The sequence below is a fragment of the Trachinotus anak genome, unplaced genomic scaffold (assembly GCF_046630095.1).
Source record: "Trachinotus anak isolate AG129_WGS33_773 ecotype Australia unplaced genomic scaffold, CSIRO_AGI_Tana_v1 ptg000003l, whole genome shotgun sequence".
In the NCBI taxonomy this organism is placed as follows: Eukaryota; Metazoa; Chordata; class Actinopteri; order Carangiformes; family Carangidae; genus Trachinotus; species Trachinotus anak.
Window position 1 is genome coordinate 22262066 of NW_027273854.1, and position 19920 is coordinate 22281985.

At 42.2% G+C, this 19920-nt stretch overlaps 2 protein-coding genes across 13 annotated transcripts in view; one reads left to right on the forward strand and one right to left on the reverse strand.

The window, feature by feature from the left end:
* Positions 1–1971, reverse strand: part of LOC139618561 (paralemmin-1-like) — a 34699-nt gene extending 32728 nt beyond the window's left edge. The window contains exon 1 of the mRNA XM_071474574.1: positions 1829–1971. The gene's annotated coding sequence lies outside the window, so the exon portion shown is untranslated. The remainder of the gene's footprint in view (positions 1–1828) is intronic.
* plppr2a (phospholipid phosphatase related 2a) overlaps positions 1–19920 on the forward strand; it is a 167508-nt gene that overhangs the window by 105103 nt on the left and 42485 nt on the right. For 7 of the 12 annotated variants that reach the window (XR_011689743.1, XM_071474585.1, XM_071474576.1 and 4 more), the window contains one exon: positions 15475–15596. Coding sequence is in view for 11 of the 12 variants with exons in the window: in XM_071474585.1 (XP_071330686.1) it covers positions 15528–15596 (69 nt within the window). In the remaining variant the exon portion in view is untranslated. Of the gene's footprint in view, positions 1–9091; positions 9714–13330; positions 14205–14253; positions 14370–14390; positions 14883–14940; positions 15220–15474; positions 15597–19920 lie in introns of those variants that run through there. The other 5 variants (XM_071474577.1, XM_071474579.1, XM_071474583.1 and 2 more) reach the window with 5 other exon arrangements.

Genomic DNA, 19920 nt, shown 5'->3' on the forward strand with positions numbered 1-19920 from the left:
GTTCAATTTCTGCTGAAGGTGTTCAGGTTTTTGTCATTTCAGGCTTTGTTTTGATCTTGAATTGTATTGCATTACACATAGAGGTGTAATTAAATAGCATTAGCTATACCGGTCCAACAAATAATGGCCATGCTTCATCCAGATATCAGATTTATTTTCTCTCTCTCTCATTAGACAATATCAGAAGACTCTGAAAACTACAAAAAAATAAAAGTACAAAAGGTCAAAACATACATCTCTCCACCATTTTAATGTCTCACAAGTGTCCATTGATGAGCAGGCTCAAACATGTGAAGCTAGTGTCCATCAATAAACAGGCCCAACAACGTTAGCACAACAGAACTGTGATAAAATCAATGAAAACGTGGAAAACATATCACATTGTCCACGTTCACATGTTAACCACATTATACACAAATACAAACAAATCAAAGACAATTACCGTTTGCGCCTCTTAAACCATGTGCAGAATAATGTCATTTTGTATCTTTCCTCTGCACCCATGGTGATTCTGACCCACAACGCTAGAGTAATACCATTAACTGAACTCGGGTCATGTGACTCGTTACTCTCCAAGTTAAAACAAAGCCTTACATAAAGGGCGCTTTATATTTTGACCAAATATTATTTTAGACTGGAATAGTTGACCCAAAACTTTTGTTAACTTTAACATCCTTGTCACATTTTTTATCCTTTTTAATCAGTGTGAACTCAAATCATTAATTTATGACAGAACCATATGAAATAAACAGCTTAATAAAACCTGTTTTAAACACTGGCTTTAATATTTCTAAAATTATTGACATTTTGGCGGATATCAGGTAATTTTCTTGGTCATTTTGGCTGAAAATTGTCACTCTGAAAAAATTCCACCCTGCAGACATTTCTGTCTTGTGTAGCTTGTAGCGCCACATCTTTTTTCTGTCGTGGCCTGCCTTTGCTGTCGGCGCATATTTAATATGTCTTTGTGTGACTGAAAATTTGAAAAGGATCCTGTGTCTGAAGCGTCTCAACCTCTATTTCCCCAATAATCCCAGCCACAACAGATGGATTATTTCACAGACATCAGAGGAGAAAAGAGTCAAACAGACAACTGACGGCAGCAGGTACAGCCCATATCCAGAGCCAGAGAGAGGACGGGGACTAACTGGTGGCAGCAGTGATGAAGATGATGACAGTGATGCTGATAGGTGGTGGTGGTGGTGTGTCTGGATCGCAGCCACCACGTTTAATAAAAGCTACTAGACTAAATGGGCTTCTTGTGCCTCAGGTGATGGACAGACAGAGTGTCCCACAGCAATCTGTCTCCTTAACAGTTGGGTCAAATTAACTGTGTCTGCTGCCATGGACTGAGGTCTTTGCTGTTAGCTCAGTGTCCACTGGTGGGGATGCATTGTAAGTCACCCATGAATGACTTGTTTACTGTCTGCATATAAAACAGCTATTTTGGATGCAGACTGTAGTTTTGTTTGCACCGCCAGGCTTGCATTGCTTGTTTAGCATTTTTGTACTATGTTTTCATCTTTCGCAGAACATCCGTGCTTCCCCTCTCCATTTAAAAAAATATGTTTGCTTTTTAAAAATGTGACTTTTTATTGAAGCTGTTTGTATGTTTGTATAAATATCACAGTAGTAACTTAGCTGCTTCATTTTCCTCCAGCCTCATATTAGTTGAAAACTTCTCCTAAGGTTTGACAGGCTGTGCAGTTCCCTGTTTCTGAGCTCATTTGTGTGTTTGTGGAGGAGATGTAGTTCATAACATCACAGTCACAGAGTTCACAAAATAAGTCAGCAGGCATGAGCAAGAATGAATAAAGCGCCTTCTTACCTTTCACAACTTGCAGGTGGTAGAGTTCACAGCAGCTAAATATAAGAAACTATTTTAGCAAATGAATGAGATTACAAACAGACTGCACGAGCTCGGGCACTGGTCTCAGATGTTGCTGTTTCCTGTGTGGCTCGGAGGCCTTTTGTAATCACTTTTGGGAGAACAAAGTGAGCAAGTTCACATCTTGAGTGAGGTGGGAGTGACTTAACCCTGGTATGTGATGTGTGTGTGTGTGTGTGTGTAAGTGGGGCAGACCAGAGCGTGGTGCTGCACACTCCTGCAATTAAAGGACCAGTGTGTAGGATTAAGTGGCATCTAGCAGTGAGGTTGCAAACTGCAACCAACTGAATACCCCTCACTCCTCCCGTCCAAACATGTAGAGGATCTACTTTGGCACTCAGGTAAAGTAAAAACATGAAAGGCCTTCTTTACAGCCAGTGTTTGGTTTGTCTGCTCTTGGCTACTGTAGAAACATGGTGGCACAACATGGTGGGCTCTGTGGAAAAGGACTCACTGCACTTGACAAGGACTCATGTAGATATGAAGGGCTCTTTCTAATCTAATGAAAACACAATTCTCAGTTTATGAATATTTTATTCCACTTCTGCCAATGAATCCCTCTAGACAGATCTTGAAATAAGACCTGGTTCACTACTTGGGAGGTAGTGACAGCAGCTAATAAATACCACACCACACACCAGATGTAAAAGTTTTGCACTTGTGCGCTGCAGCGTCTTTTTTCGGCTACAGGATAGGATTACTGTCAGTCATTTAAAGAACAGCAACACGCTCTTATATAGGATTATATGACAATATATTATCAGCAAAATGTACTTAAAGTATCAAAACTTTAGAGTCTTAATTGTGGAGAATGGTACCTTTACAGTGTTAACTATATATTTTCTGTAATATTTTATGAGATTATAACATGTGAGCAGCATTTTAATGTTGGAGGTGGTTGAGCTATAGATAATTCTAAATACTTGGCACATTGTGTAGTTAAGTCTATAACTTAATAAGCTCACCATATGTTTTGTATGTAAAATCTATGGACTGTATGGAAATGGAGAATTAAAATGGCAACAGTTACCTCTGAAATATATTATTGAATATAAGCATAAAGTCACATAAGATGTACCTCAAGACTTTACTGAATCAAAGAATCATACTTACCCACTACTTAGCCTGTCTGTTGTTCGGTCCTGGGCAGGCAGTGCACAGTGTCTTTATCATTGTTATAATATTTTTATTTGGAAGCAGCCTCCAGTTGTGGCTAAAAATGATGCTGTGAGAGCAGTGAGACTGAACCAAAGCAATTCACCGGTCAGAAACAGAATCAATGTACTTTAAAGTGCTGTAGAGATGAGTGGAAGAATACGGTCAGGTGATAATTTGAGGGTTCATCATTTAGAGCGACTCATTTCACATCACACACAGTCATTGGACCCACTGTTATTGTAAAAATATTTATTATAGCTGCTTTAATGTTGCTTGGTGGTTTCTAATAATGAGTCCCTGTCTGAGAAGGGTTACGTCTTCACTCTAATGTACAAATGTGATTTATTTTCTTGCAGGTTTACTACCTGTCACTTACATTACTTTGCACTGTCATCCACTGAAATGAGCCCCCCCGTCACCCTCCGCAGCCTGGAGTCGCCTCCATTTACATCTCATTATGAGACGATTGCTGCTCTACCTCCATGTTCTCTGCTTCAGGACCCCATCTGGTGTGTTCACAATAACATGCATCATTTCCCTCTGCGCCTGAGGGGTTTATAGCAAGCCTACATGAACAAGGGACCACTCCTCTGGATCCTGCGTAAAAGAGGTGGGGTGGGGGGGGGGGGGGGGGGGGGGGGGGGGGGGGGGGTGTTAATAGCCAACCACAGCTCAGGAAATCAAATCACATGAGATGGAATTTATTTTCCAATCACCGTGAAAGAGGGGAACACCTGCTGTAGGCGCCCCTTGATATTTACAGAACCTTGCCCACATGCTGTTATGTTGATGGTTTGTCTGTAATGGCATTTTTTCAGACAGCAAGAAATTCCTTATGACTGGCATGAAGCAGCATAGCTCCACAGTAAAATATGGACCTGGGACTAAACAAATTCCTGAAGAGTGATAGTTAGCCTCTATTAAATAAGACACCAGAGAAACCCTGCACTCAAGGTATTCTAAGAAAAGTCAGATACATTGTGTGTGATACTGACTAGGTCCATTTAATGCCTGTGGATGCTTTTACTTTTACTGCTACTGTCGCTTACTGGTGTTTTTTTTTTTTTTTTTTTTGGGTTTGCTTTTGAGGTTAGGTATTCATACGTAACAATATATGTGTATTACAGATTGTGAAAGTGTTGTATAGACAATAATAAGTAATAAAACAAATAGATGTGATGTAATAGTGATGATCTGGTTTAAGAATAACCAAAATAAGACTTTTTTGTTGGGTGTTTAAGTGGCAGAGTTAGCACAGGATGCAGTGGGAGGAACAGACAAAGGAGAAAGGATTGTGTAGGAATGTGGCCCTTTGTTGTCGAGCTGATTAATGAACTGCCCCTGTAGACCACAGCTGAAGCCCTTGGCGTAATGATACAGGGGCGTGTGTGTGTGTGTGTGTGTGCCGGGGGGTTGTGTTTGGAGAGCTGTGCGGGAATTATGTGATTTGGTAATAGGGGGGTTAATGTGTGAATCTGTGCAAGGTGTGTTTATATGATAGGCTTGAAATGGGATATTAAGGTTGTGTGCTCATGCAGTCTGGACCGTTCATGTATGACGTGTGTGGCTGTGTGTTTTAGAGGAGGGTTTTCTAAGGTCTTATTTAAAGCAATAGTTACATCAGTAGACAGATACCACTCATGTTTATACAGTAAATAGAAGATGTAGCTGGAGTCAGCTTTAAGTGTAGAAACAAGGGAAAACTACCAGCCTGTCTTTGTCTGATGGTAATAAAATCTATCCACCAGCTGCAATTGTCATTTTAACACATTGTTTTTGTACAGATTAAACAAATGGGATATAACCAAGTGGCAACCTCTGGGGCTGAAAAATGTAGCCTACATGGCAGTAACAGAACCTGCAGTTCCTCGAATGACCACTTTAGGCTGGATCTGAAAGTGAGTTAATCCCCACAGACTCTCATGTTAAAATGCTCAACTTTACAGCAGGATAATTTCCTTCTTCATGAAAACTGTGAAATTCTATATAACTCACCTGTTTAAATTGTATTAAGGCTTAAAGTTATGCATAATTGAAAGTGTGGCTGCTTTGAGTGACAGGTTGGTGAGCGTATATTTGCCAAAAACCAAAGTCTCTGCTCCACACACCCCGGGCCACTTTGCCCATTTTAGGATTAGCCAGGACTTAACTGGAATCAGGCAGTGCCAAGATGGTGATGGTGGAGCAGCCCACTCTGAGCTTCAAAACCGCTCCTCAGAAACATGCAGGTGACGTCATCGAGGCTACGTCCATCTTTATATACAGTCTATGAGCATGCAGTAAATGTATCAGATAAATGGTTGCGGTAGCTAAAAGTATGTAACAGATGTAAAGGTTAGCTAAATGTAATGGATAAATGGTTGAAACATCTGCTAATAGAAGTGGCAGTTGTACCAATGCTTGACCCAAATTAACCTTAACAACTCTATGAAAACATTATAGCTTTATACAAGTAGTCGTTTAATAACATCCAATTTAAATTAAAATGACACAGTTGATGGGTGGTGTAGATGAAGAGGTAGCCTCCTGTCATCAGTACTTTTACGCTGCTTTAAAGCTTTTTATACATTTGTATACATTCGTTTCCAGCTCTTGTCTCAACTGTATGACCGCCCATCAGATGTTGACACTGAATTGATCATCTGAATTATTTAGATGAGGCATGTACAGAGCCTGGATGCAGTGGAGGTAAAGGAAGGCACCCAGCTGTACCGAGGCTCCTGTGGATGCTTGTGTTCATGCATGGATGCAGATGCAGTGCACACAACCTTTATACAAGCATTAGTGGATTTATGGTTCTGCATTGTGCATGATTGAGTAAATGTGTTAATGCATACATACAACTTATGTCCCATTGACTCAATGTTTTTTCCTGTGGAGTCTTCTGTTTGCAAAGGCAAGTTTTCCGTGGTAACAACAAATTCACTCAGCACAAGCACAGCTCAGCAAGATCTCTTTCAGATCTGAATCTCTTTCCTTTTTGCTCTTTTCTACGCTTTCGTTTGCCCCACTATCTCCTTCATCCTCTGTCCCTCGCACTCTGTTTTCTCTTGCCATCAGTCACGAGCAGAGTTTGGAGGGTTTCCATTGTAGGATTGAGTATGGTGTGAGTAGTCCGGGGGGGTGGGAGGGGGGGGTGGACAAAGAGATGGAGCAGGCTATATGGCCGGGAGGAGACTAGACCCATGGGACAGGCATCCACTGCGCTGTAAACCATAACGGCCCCATAACAGGCAGATTTCTCATTTCCACGATGCTCGGGCCATATCTCATCTACCACCATGACAATCCCACTGAGACCCATATGAGGCAGGACAGCACACTCAGCAATGGAGGAGGGGAAATGGGAGGCAGTGAAATGTTGATTTGGAAGGAATGACAGAGAATGGCGATGAATTTCATCGACCGATTTATTTAGAGGCAGAACCAAAAAAATTCTGAGATTAATAATGGATAAAAGATTGTGATACAGGGAGGTTACTGGGTGTCATTTACATTAAAGCTCATTTCGGTTTTTTCCTTCTTGAGACTTTTCACCATGACAACCATTTCATCACTCCAAAAAAGAAAAAGAAGAAGTCACCAGCAGTTTTTAGTGTTCTTTGCCTCTTTCTTGATGCATTATCGCTCATAAAATATAGGTCAGAGGCTTTGTGCACATAAAAAGGCCAGTAGCTATTAATGTGTCTGAGGTAATGCTATATTAATGAAGAGTGGGCAAGGCAGTAGCCACCAGCAGCTGGGCTAACAGAAAACTTGAGGTCAACCTCTTGATTCATTTAACACCGTTGAGTCTCTCTGAGCTGCAGGACTCCACCTGTCCTCCTGTGAATGTCTACATTATAAAAAAAGAAGGCAGTACAGTGTAGTGATGATGAGGTAGATCATTGTTTGTTTTTTTCATGTACCTAACTCATCCTGTGCCTTAAGGTCACATGTGATCTCAGTCAAATGGTCAGGTTTGTAGATCAGCGTTCAGTGTCCATCCCTGTGTAGTGAACAAACAGAAAGGTCAGATAAATGAATGAGTTAGTTAGATGTTTGTATTCTGAAATATATTTATTTGCTTTGTTGCCAAGAGGTAGATAAGAAGATCAATACCACTCTCATGTCTGTGCCACCGCCAACTAAATCCACCTATCACACCCTCATATAATTATTTTATACCTTGTTAATTTAAACCTACTGAAATGTAAAAATAAGATTTCATTGGTAATTACATCTGTAACTATTCCTGCAAGGGCAGTGAATATGCCTACATCCAAAAATGTCAAACTATTCCTTTAATGTTTTTGTACATAATCCAGTCCTCCAACCTGAACAATAACACATATAGTGTTTTTATTTCCACTTTCTGATACGAGTCATTGGAGTGTCTTCTGAAATAGAGCCCCCTACGGCGGAAGGTGTATCAGACCTTGGTTGTCATGGTTACAATAGTAAACACACAGGCTGTACCGCTAGTGATGTACCTACCTTTGTTGCAAACGGTCACTATAATCAAGGTCATGGCTTGGCTAGTTTTAGGAAAAGATTATGATTTGGGTTAAAATAAGTACAAGTCCAAACAATAGACAATCTTTGTTGTCATCGTTACAACAATAACAATAATGCCTGACTTTGCTGAACAGTCATGGATAATGGAAACAGCGTGAACTACTATTTTCACATAGGAATCAAACATTGCTCTCCTGTGTCATATATAACATATATGAGTTTTGTTGACCCATCCATCCACCCCAACCGCCTCCTGACGTGGACTCCGTTGCTCTGTAAACTACGTCACTGCACTTTTCCCTTTGCTCCTGTCACAATTACTACGGCCTCTAGATGTCACCTAACAACAACACGTACCTATGGGTCATAATAACCTGCTGCACGTTTTTTCCAGGAGGATACTTTCACATATTTCTATTAAAAACCAAACAAACAAACTTAAGAGTTTACAGCCACACCAAATGCTAACATGCTGAAGTTAGATAATGCTAACATACTGATGTTTTGCACCATGCCTGTTGTCTTACCTTAGAGTGTTGCTAACGTTTTGATAATAACCAGTAAGCATGGAGTACAGTAGAGGCTGATGGGAATTTCATCAGCTTTGCAGGTATTTGGTCATAAACCAAATTACTGGACAAATCCAAATTTAGGTGCGAGATGAAGAGGAACAGGTGATTACAATTCATCCTCAGGGGAACATGAATGTAGCAAATTTCAATGCAATTCATCCAAGTTGTTGAGATCTCAAAAGATGTCATCCTCATAGTTGCACTTCTGTAGAGGAAAATTCAGGGGATCATCAAAGTCATTAGGATCCATCCTCTGGGCACCATGAACAAAATCTTACCAGTCAGTCCTGCAGATGTTGAGATGGACAGACCAACCAGCTGACACTGCCATCCCCAGACTCACATCACTAGCGTGGATAAAAGCTTCCATCCAGTAAAGATTCTTTGCCTCGTCTCTAGAGAGAAGAAGTGCGTCAGAACTGGCGCTGTTGTTAATAGCAGGGTGTGCCCTCAGCAGTTTCGCAGTGTAAGGCGATATATTGTTTTAATAGCTAATTCTGTCTCCTCTATATCTCATCATGACCTGATTGTCAGAGATGTTTTGACAGACTGTCATAATGTTTTCACAGCTCTCAGCTACATCTTCTTTCTGCATAACTCCCAACTTTCATTCACCTCTCACACACTGACATAACCATGTAGGGACGAGCACACACAGGAATACACACATGCACTACTATCCAGCCAGTCTAGCCGGCCCCTTTCTCTGCTACCAGCTCTGACCTGTGATGTTACATGTGCTCCAGGAAGGCCAGATCAATAGTCACGTACCATTAACCTACATCCAGAGTGTTCTGAGCTGCAGGCAGGCAGCTGAGCAGCTGTACACATGTGCAGCCCTCTGAGTCCGCAGCATCCCTCCATCCCTCTTTCCTCTAACGCTTGGGTCAGGTTCATGTCCTCTATGTCCATTCAGGAAGAGGAGGACAGAAACGAGGGAAGAGAGGAGGGAGGGAGGCATGGAGGGTGGGATGGAGGGAGATAAGGGGAGAGGTGGACAGAGGGAGAGAAGGGGAGGGATGGAGAGGGAAAACAAGCTTAGAATACAAATGAGCTGACACACATAATGCATGCCCTCCCTTCCTCTCTCTCTCCCTCCCTCTCTCTCTCCCTCGATCACTGTCTCTCTCACACACACACGCGCGGATACACTCTTACTCCCTCACACACATGTTCTTGCACTCTCTCCCTCTCCTCTGTGTCTCCTCATTGGACTGAAGGCTGCACAGGAGGTAATTTCAGCCACTTCATTTATAAGTCATCGCTGGTTGTTGGAACAAGCTAATTAAAAGAAGGGTGAGTGTGTGTGTCTGTGTGAGTGAGTGAGTGAGTGTGTGTGTGTGTGTGAGTGGAAGATTTGAAGAGAGAGAGACGCTGCTGCTGCTGCTGCTGCTGCTGCTGCTGCCGCCGTCTCCTCGTCTACTCTCTCACGCTTCACTGTGGACCAGGAGGCAGCAGGGGAGAGGAGAGAGAAGCAGAAGAAGAGGAGAGGAGAAGCTGGGTGGAAGGAGATTTTCACACCACTTTCCCATCATCTGATCTGACATGGCCACCGCATAGGAATCTGGTGCCACGGCAACCGGCAGCTCGGCAACGAGGTGAGGAGGGAAGGATGGATGGATGGATGGACAGATGGCAGGTTTCCTCTCCTGGTGATTTCAACAGCCAGAACACAACAGTCATGATGTGGAAGTCACTGTTTTGCATGTTTTGCACTTTAAATGTCAGAGGACATGTTGTTACGTGCTTCTTCCCCAGGTCCTTGAGTGTGTCTGTGGGTGTGTGTGTTGTGGTGGGGGGAGTGTCTCTCTGTGGTTTTCTGTGTTTTGTGGTGGTATTCCCCAAACAGAAGCCCTAATTATCCAGCGCTGGGTAAATCCTATTATGGTTTTACTCTCCTCCTTCACTTTGTTCTATTAATAGTGGGGAGGGATTGCCGTATAGTCAGAGGAGTGGGATGTTTGTTGTTTGTTTGACTCAACTCAGGTGTCAGGATTGGTGTATTGTTCATGTCTGTAGCCTGTGTGTTTGTCTGTGTGTGAACATGAAGTATGACTGGTGTGACTTGTGGTAAAGCATGGGCTCTGAGTTGAAAGAGATTGCTGTGACAATGGCTGGGCAAAAAAATGGCCACACTGCGCACACACACACACACACACACACACACACACACACACACACACACACACACACACAAAAGCAATGTGAGAACTGAGGGATTTGCTCAGATCGACAGTGATATCTAGGCTGCAGGTAAATGGTAAAATAAAATCCATCAGTGCTCCACTCTGAAAAATCATCTGCAGTAAAATGAATAATATTCAGATGGTTGGTAGAGTTATCTCTGGATGTGGCACACAGAAACAGAGTGACTGACTGACAGTTGGCATTTTAACGCTGCATTGCTGCTGCACCTTCTCTCATGTTACTGCTGCACCAATGTGGATTAATGCATAAAAGAAAATGTGATATGTAAGAGTACTGTTTGACTGAAGCAATCAGCATGAAGCATGAAGCATGATCCAGACTGCTGTGCCCAATTAGCCTTTGTGTGTGTGTGTGTGTGTGTGTGTGTGTGTGTGTGTGTGTGTGTGTGTGTTCATGCACAGGCGTGTGTACTGTATGTCCTGGGGCAGGGTGGTGGACTGCAGAGGCAAGAGAGAGGACATATGGCTGCCTGGGTCTCTACCCTTTGACTGAAGCAGCAGGGGATTCAAATGTCCTGCTCTCTACGATGTGTGTGTGGATTGTGTGTGTCTGTGTGTGTGTGTGTGTGTTATGGTGCTAATTCAACTTTCCCTTCTGCAGCTCGCTTTGCTTCTCATCTCCACCATTTTGATTTCAGTTCCCTCACGTTTTTGTTCTGATCGGTGTGTTGTGGGTGCATGTCGTTGGGTAATTACGTCTCAAAGTCTTTCTTTGTTTCCCTCCTTAACCTGCACTCGCCTGTCTGTCCAGCCATCTCTGTCTCAGCTGACAGGTTGGTTTGATTTTCTCTGACTGATAGATAAACTATCAGATTAACTCCCTTTTCAACTGGACCCCTCTAATCAGATCAAAACCATCTGGACTGCCTCTTCCTTCCACACAATTACTCACACACACACACACGCACAAATCTGTGCAGTTTAACCAGCATTGCCCAGAAACACATTACCATTGTGTGGTGATTTTTTTCAGTCAGTAGTGGAGTAATGGATTACAATTTGAAATTCAGTATTTATTATAGATTAAAATGACTGATCCCAGTAACGCGCTGTTACTTCAACAATTTAAAGGTTTTTTCTTTACCAAACTGGAGAAGCTCCATTAGCTCCAATATTGTCTGAATTACACATTGTTCTGTGTCTATTTTTCTTGAAAACCACTTGTTTTTCAGCAACAACTAGTGCTACAGATTAGCATTTGAAATTTGGTTCTTACATATACATCAGATCAGTCTCTCTGTGTTCAGTGGACAGACTGAGATGGGATTATTTTAGGTGTGAAGCATTCAGCCTCAGCCAAAAATGAAAGAAATGCAACATCCAGTTGCGTCATCATTTTTAAAATCTGCTGATAAGCCTAGGTCTAAGTCTAGGATGACTCCTAGATTCAGTGCCTGAACCACTGAGCTTGTGGAGCGCTGCTTGGCATCGCTGTGGCTAATGTTGAGCTAGCTGCTTTTTAATATAAAACCTACAATAACTGGCCACTTGGGGGCAGCAGAAACGAGATGTGAACACAACACAATGCTAACATAATTTTACTTTTTGATGGGGCAAAAGCGTTCTTAAATAGTTTGCATTGCCTATTATTGTTTGTCTCCACCTGACGAATGTACAGCCAGTATTCCAGTATTAACACTAAATGTGGCTCTGATCTGCTAAATGCTTCATTATGTTCCCCAGTTAGTTGCTAACTGTGTCTGTTTGCTGTTTGGAGCTGAGCAGGTTTTTGCATTTTTAGAGCTTTTTTCTCTGAAAACAGCCGAAAGCGACAGAAGAGTGAACCAAAACAGTTAATCCATGAGCCGAAACTCACTACGGAGCTCTGTAAAGCTGCAGATTCAGGTGATAGTTCTCTGCAGGTGCATCACTATAGGTGAACCTCTCTTGTGATGTTTGGGTGTGGAGACTTTGGTATTGTTGAAATGCATTTTTGACGGAGCTGTACTGAGTGACAAAACCAAAGTGTAATGTAAGTAGTTGCTTTTGCTGTTGAGAAATGCATTTACTTCTTTAACGAATAAATGATTGGTTTCATTTTAACTTGTCCATCAGTCATTTAATCACTTGTGAACTGATACAAGGACAGTAGCATTAAGAAGATATGTGTTAGCCTCTAGTTTGGCCCTACATGCAGAGCAGTGGACAGATTTTCTCGTACTAATTAAGCTGCAAACTTGTCACCCAAACATCAGCATTCAGAGAGCGTTTCTGAGAAAACCTCGCTTAAATCAAATGTGTGTGGGACAGCTCAGAAGTCTCCATGCACCTCTGGGGAATGTAACCCAAGCTTTTGTAATTCCAGTTCTTTTGGTGTCCCACTTAACAGATATTAATCATCAAAAGCCTCCTTGCCTCATCTCTGGCCACCCGAGTGGTTTCTCCCAAAACACAGTTTCATCTTCAGGAGATCTGCCACCACCAACTCACAACTACATGTACTTTCTCAGCTGGTGGCCCAAACTGTGGGAGAGAGCCTCTTTGTGCCGCCTCCCACTGAGGGGATGAAACACTTCCCATCAGCCTCTAGAGGAAAAGAAACAGGAACGATTCCTCCCTCTGTCTCTTTTTCTCTTTCTCTCACTGTTGGTTTCCGTTACCTGGGGCTTCTGCTTGTTCACACTGACAGCTACACACACACACACACACAGCTGTACACATGCACACACAGAGTCCAACCAACCCTCTCTAAAAGAAGTCTTGGTTGGCACATTGTGTTGTACTGAGGGCTGCTAAGAGCTTGGCTTCATGCCTTATTCATCCCTCAGGCCTATTCCTTCCACCAGCGTAGAAAGAATTAGGAGCAGGAAAGTTCCCCAGCACATAACACACCACTCACCAGCAGAATAGAGGTCAACCTCTCAACTACTGAGAACCAAAAAAAAATGTTTTTCTTCCTATCGTCCCCTCTCCTCTCCTCCCCTCTCCTCCCCTCTCTTAAAATTTATTTAACTTGACAACAGGTGATTGAGGGTCCATATTAAGCCACTGAAAAGAAAATGTGTGATCTAAGTTCAGGAGTGTCAGAGATGAAAACCTGAAAACATCACTAAATGTAGCTCAGCACTCCTACTCAGTTCTGACAGTGTTTGTGTGGCAACAGAGATCACGCAGCACATACTGCCCGCAGTTCACTGTGAGAGATCTTGCTTCTTCTGTAGTACAATTCTTTGTCCTTTCTCTGTGGGTTTTATGTGTATTAATCTTCTTCCCTCTGCTTGTTTTTCTTTGCGTTTGAACTGAAACACAGCGAGGCCTACTGCTGACAAAGGCAGAAAGCAGTAATTAAAAAAACAGTGAAGCTGAGAAAAACAGATTTGAAGTTCAAAGGCTACATGACTGATGATATGTAAAACCTTAATTCAATACCAGACTTCACAAAAAAAAAACATCTAGATACTTCACTGTGTGTTTTTCTTTTTCTACTTTCTTGTCCATCTGATCCAGTGAGCTTTTGAATAATTTAATTTTAATTAAATACGTGTCATTTTACAGAAACACAACCCCATCAAATAATGGGAATTCCTGTAGAGCCAGAGGCTGAGAGACACTGTTACTCTAACTCTGCTGAGCTAGGCTGGTTAGTTAGCAAGGCTGTTTTCTAGTGCTTGGAAATCTCCAAAATGCTTTGTTTTAATGGCAAAATCAGTTTTATATATTTTTAACAGATGTCATTAAGATGTCTCTCATCCATTTAGACATCCAGCAGCTTAAAGGAATAGTTTGATATCTTGGAAAATGCATGCATTTGTTTTCTGGTGCAGAGATGAGATGAGTAAAACCACTCTCAAGTCTGTCTATTGAATATGAAGTTACAGCTAGCAGCCACTTAGCTTAGCTTAGCAAAGACTGAAAATGGGAGCAGCTAGGCTCCGTACAAAGGTAACAAAATCCACCGACTAATACCGGTAAAGCTCATTAGCCAGCACATTATCATATTAGGTGTGGCCGCAATATCCAATTTTAGTGTAAACTGCTTCACAAAAGAGAAGTGGTTTCATGTCAGTAGTTACATCAGGAGCTGAGGGTGCAAACATCTCTCATGTTGTGAGTGTTGTGTGGTTAGTGACTGAGCTTGCCAGTTAGCTTAGCGGGCTAATGTAGCTGCAAGTACCAGCAGTACTGTTGGCTAATCTGTTAGCATATTTGTGTCTGGCTGACCACTGTCGGCTATGTGAGCTATTACGATTTTACTCAAGAGACCACACAAGCTGTGGGTTAAACAATGTTGTTTTGTGAGTTTCTATCAAAGAAATGTTACAATGGTCATATGAAATTTAGTTTCACTGGGTTATGATTATGTGCTCCTTCACTAATCATCTTCTTACAGTAAGCTAGCAAGGCTATTGAAAATTAGCTCACTGACGCCTTCAGTCATCTCTGTCGCGTGGCAGGTTGTAGTAGCAGCCTCTGATTGTGGTTGGCTAGCACTAGCATGTCCCTGGCTTGCTAGCATATGACCAGTTTCTAGGCTTGCTAGCATATTATCTGTTAGCTTGCCAACTAGATCTGCAAATTGTCTTTGCTTAGCTTCCAGCACCAACTAATCTGTGAGGGAAAGTAAGTGAACTGAGCCACTTTATGGAGTGATTTCACCCATGAAATATTAACTGTAATATAATGCAATGTAATTACATATGCCAGACATAAACTGTGTTTCATTATGTGGTTGTTAAAGTATCAGTTTTTCCTGGGTTGTGAGTCGAGACTACAGTGCAACAGTTATCATTAATGCACAGCCCAGAGAGGTAGCTTGTGACACAGCATGCAGGATTTATTCCTTTGTTTTGTTGTGACTCTTCAGGGCGCTGGAGAATGATGCATTAAAATCCAACAAAAGTATATCAGTGATACCAACAGTAAACTGAAGAATGCACACAGCCCACAGTGCTAAGAAGTGAGTTCACTTGTCGTGCATGTCTTAAATATTCATGGATATAGCATATAAATAAACAATAAAAAGGTATCGCAGAAACAATATCCTAAAATAAAAACAGCACTGTGATCGTGCTGAAAGAAACATAAGACTTCAACGAAAACCCCAGATCCTGCCAAAGCTTATTTGTCCTGATTGGATTCCACTTAATCTCATACTCTGGACTTGACCTCAGGTTGGCAAGCGGACTAACCTAACCTTCCCCCTTTTCCTCAGGATAAGGAGTCAGAGAGCTGGACAGAGGGACGTTCAGAGAAACAGAAAGAGGGATGGCAGTGGAGGAGAAGCCGGGTGTGAAGAGCAGCAGCTCCATCGTCCCCTGCTTCCTGTTTGTGGAGGTAAGAACCATGAATGATAACATATCATTATTATTATTATTATTATAAACAAAACCCAGAAATTTCAACATGAGTATCAAAATTTGAAAGAATTAATTGTTTTTTCCAAGGATATATAATTTAACAAATATTAGAATTGATGGAACCTTGACAAAATTGAGAGCAGAAAACAACTCACGCCTACTGAGGGTAAAAAATATAGTGATTTAAGAAGGGAGGATTTTCTGGAATATTTCTCTGTCATATCTCTGCTGGCTATTTCCTTTTTCTCTGGGTTTTCACACTGACTTATGATTTATCTCTGTGATCGCCGGTGCTGTCAGTGCTGGGAAACCTTTGTGGCTCTGAGATTTGACTCTATCTAAACCCACAGTTTCATGCACTTTCCTCTCCTCACATCTCTAAAATCTCAGCCTCACTGGTAAATATTTCAGGCTGAACTGTACAGTTTGGGACAGCTCAGCAAACACGCTCTCCATCGCTGACATTCCCACTTGGTGTCACACATCCTGCCCCGTTCCAGCACCAGGGGCAGCCGAGGCTTTGTAGAGTGGCTACAGTTGTTCTGTGGTGTGTTGACCATTTTCCAGCATATTTGTCAACTGCATGATTCATCGAGGTGGTTGTGGATGTCACAGCACAGATAGAGTGGATTTTCAGCAGCTCTGCTGTGGGCTTTTGAGCTGATCATGCTAAAGGTCATTGTCTGTGGCAGATAGAGAACACACTGCAGACAAAAAAGCATACAGCTTCATCCACTGTGGAGAGCGTGCTCCACGTTGTTCGTGAGAGCAGTCAGACAGATGACTCAGAGGGCAATGGAAGTCCCACAGCCTTCACAAAATTGTAACTGAGGTGGAGAAAAGCATGAACTGGTGAGGTAATTAGACTGTCTGTAATCTAATTAGACCAACCAAGCAGTCCAGAAGCTCATCGGCTTCAATGAAGCCAACCATCAGCTCTTCAGGTGGAGTACCCCATGCACTCAGAGCAGTGTTCTGTAACAGATTTAGATAAGCAAAGCTGTTTGTGTTGCACCATTGCATTGTAGGTGCATCGTGATATGATGCACATGTTACAGGTTGGGTTTACATGTTTGGATTCACTTTTGTACTGACAATGTATGTCAGTGGGGAGGGGGGTTGATTTGCAGCAGTAGCCAAGACCCATGTGGAGGCGATATACAAGGACTAGTGCTTAAAAACCTGGGATGGTGCAGTTGTCTAAACTTTAGTGATCAAGAGATCTGCCTTCACCTTGAATTTCAGTGAGTGCTGCATGAATGCTTTTGTAGTTGACTGCAGAGTTTACTACGCATGATTTTATTTTACCGGCTTTTAGCTGGAGTCATGTGGAGTTGTCTGTTAGATGAAATTATCAACAGCCAAAATGTGGAAAATATGCCAAATAAATTCAGTAATATTAAATGGTCCAATATTGTGCAACATATGAAATGGGCGGCATGTGGAGTTCTCCCCCTGTCTGTGTGGGTTCGCTCCAGGTTCTCCGGCTCCCTCCCACAGTCCACAGACATGCACATTAGGTTAATTGGTGACTCTAAATTGTCCATAGGTGTGAATGTGAGCATGAATGGTTGTTTGTCTCTATATGTCAGCTCTATGATGGACTGGCGACCTGTCCAGGGTGTACCCCGCCCTCGCCCAGTGTCAGCTGGGATTGGCTCCAGCCCAAAGGTTTGGTTTTGCCTCTGCTGTTACAACAATGAGAGATTCACTGAGTGTCATGTGACTAAGTGTTTGGTCATGTGATAAGCATGGCATGATGGGACTGAGCGCTCATGTGACTAGGTTTGACTGCAAAGAGTTGCAAAGAGGTCAGTCATGTTGACAACTTTCAGTTAAATATATTTGTTGGACCATAACGTTTATGTTTCATTGCTGTTCAAATGTAGGCTATTACATGTCTGGTAGCTGTTCGATATGGCCAGAATTTAGAATAACATAAACTGAGAGGGATGTAGGTGTATTTTAGCTGCTCTTTACCTGAACACATCAGCAGGTCTTCCCTGTCCACCTACTGTACTGCACCTCTGTGTCTGCCTGTCCCCAAAAGGGACCAGGAAACAATAGTTACACTAGCCCTCCCTGCTCATGTGGACCTGTCTGTAAAACACTGGTCCCTTTGGTTATAATATACTGTAAAAGCTCTCCATTAGGCCACTCCGCCATATGCCTCCCACACATCAGCTCCCATCCCTCAGGTCTTAGTCAATTCCCTCGCTAGCCCTACATCTGCGAGTGTGTGTGTGTCTGTGTGTGTGTGTTTGAGAGAGAGGGAGAGTATTACTGTCTATTTGAACTGGGATAGAGAAGCAGTCAGGGCCAGAGAAAAGAGGCCAGCAGCTGTTACCTGTAATGGAGGGCAGTGAACAAGGTTTTCTTCTGCTTGAAGAGTTACACCATGAATGTGAGTATGGGACCTAGACAAAGGGTATAGCTAACAATTTAATACCCCTGCAAATATTATTTATATTACTATTAGTATATGTGCATATGTTAACTGAAATAATTTATTACAGGTGACTGATTTGAATCTTGTAAGATAGAGAAAGTGTGTAATTATGAAGTGTCAGTATGCAATTTGCACACAAATGATAACACTGGAGGTGCGCCAATTTTTAAGGAGCCAGTTAGGACAGAGCCGATTGTTTCTGAAGCCCCGCCCACTATATAGTGATAACAGCAGCAGGCTCAGCATTGAAATTCTTTTAAAACAATGAGTCCTTGATTTCACACAGAGGTAGACAAAAGCATAATGAAATGACAACTGTCACAAGCTAATCAAGCTAACGTTATCTTCATGAGTGGGTAAAAACCATAGACTGTATATAAAGATGGATGTAGCCTCTATGACGTCACCCATAGGTTTCTGAGGAGCGGTTTTGAAGAGTGGGCTGCTCTGCTGACACCATCTTGGCAGTGCCTGACTGCACTTAACTCCCAGCAAATCCCAAAATGGGCAACAAGGTTGGGCGTGTGTGAACCCGTCTGCTGGTTTGTGGCAAGCATACACTCACTGACACTTAAAGTTAAATTATTATTATTAAATTATTATGTAAATTATGCATAACTTTAAGACATAATACAATTCTAACAGGTGAGTTATATAAAAATCCACCCCCTGTACTTTTGCCAGGAATGGGCAGACCAAAACTGTCTTTTGTATCAGGCTGTAAACATGTTTATCTCTGCAATAAAGTTGGACATTGTAACATGGGACTCTATGGGGATCGACTCCCTTTTGGAGCCAGTCTCAGGTGGTTATTTGAGGAACTGCAGTTTTTTTGTCACTTTTGTGTTGGCTTCAGTTTTCAGCCACGCTCTTGATGACTAAAGGACCGTCGGCCTCATGTGTGTCAGATGGAACAGATAAGCTCATATTTTAATTCTTAAAACTTGCGGTTTACTCTCAATATACGCCTGTGAACATGACACAAAGTCATGTAGAATATTTTTACACTGTACATCTATTTTCCAGTGTTTAACATGTGCTCTGAGCACTTCCAAAACATGGATGACCTGTTACTCAGTCCTGTGTCTGAGAGCAGCGTGTGCAGACACACACAGAGCACTGAAGCTCCTGCTGCTGCTCTGCCAATGTGCTGCTCACATTATGCTCTCTGTGTAGACATAGTAGTGGGCAATAAAAGTAGACTGAGCACACTCTCAAAAATAATGTCATGAATAGTAAATGAATATCATACAATCCCTGGTGATATTGCACGATAGATAAGAATTTAAATGTGTAAAGTGCCTAAAACTTTTGCACAGTGCTGGATATGATCGATATATCGTGCTGGAAGACTGGAAGAGTTAATGCTACATGTCAGAAAGTTAGCATCCTTACAAGTTTGTGATCTAAGAAGACATGGAAATAGAGTAGAAGAGACCTGCCATGCCTAGTTACGGTTGCTAAGGTATGATTGGACAGTCATTGTTTGGGGGAGGGGTTAAGGGAGCAGTCAACTGATTTTCCTTAAAGGAGCTATTTGTTAGCATTAGCATTAACAGATGACTCACCAGTCTAGAAGAAATGTTGTGAATTCAGCATCAACTTCTTTCCTTTTCTCACAAAGAGCTGTCTCCAGGTGTGGAGAGCAACGCCACTGTTAACTCTTTTCTCTATCATGTCTTTTCTTCCACTGAAGTTAGCATGCTAACCAGCTAGCCCCAGCTCATCTTGTCATTTTCCGATAGCGACTCACTGTTATTATTGCTCATCTTGTAAACTCAAGCTCCCTGGCAGCTCCTGGTAAGAAAACACATTTCGTGGCAGAGAAAACTTAACAATAGCCCCTTAAAGA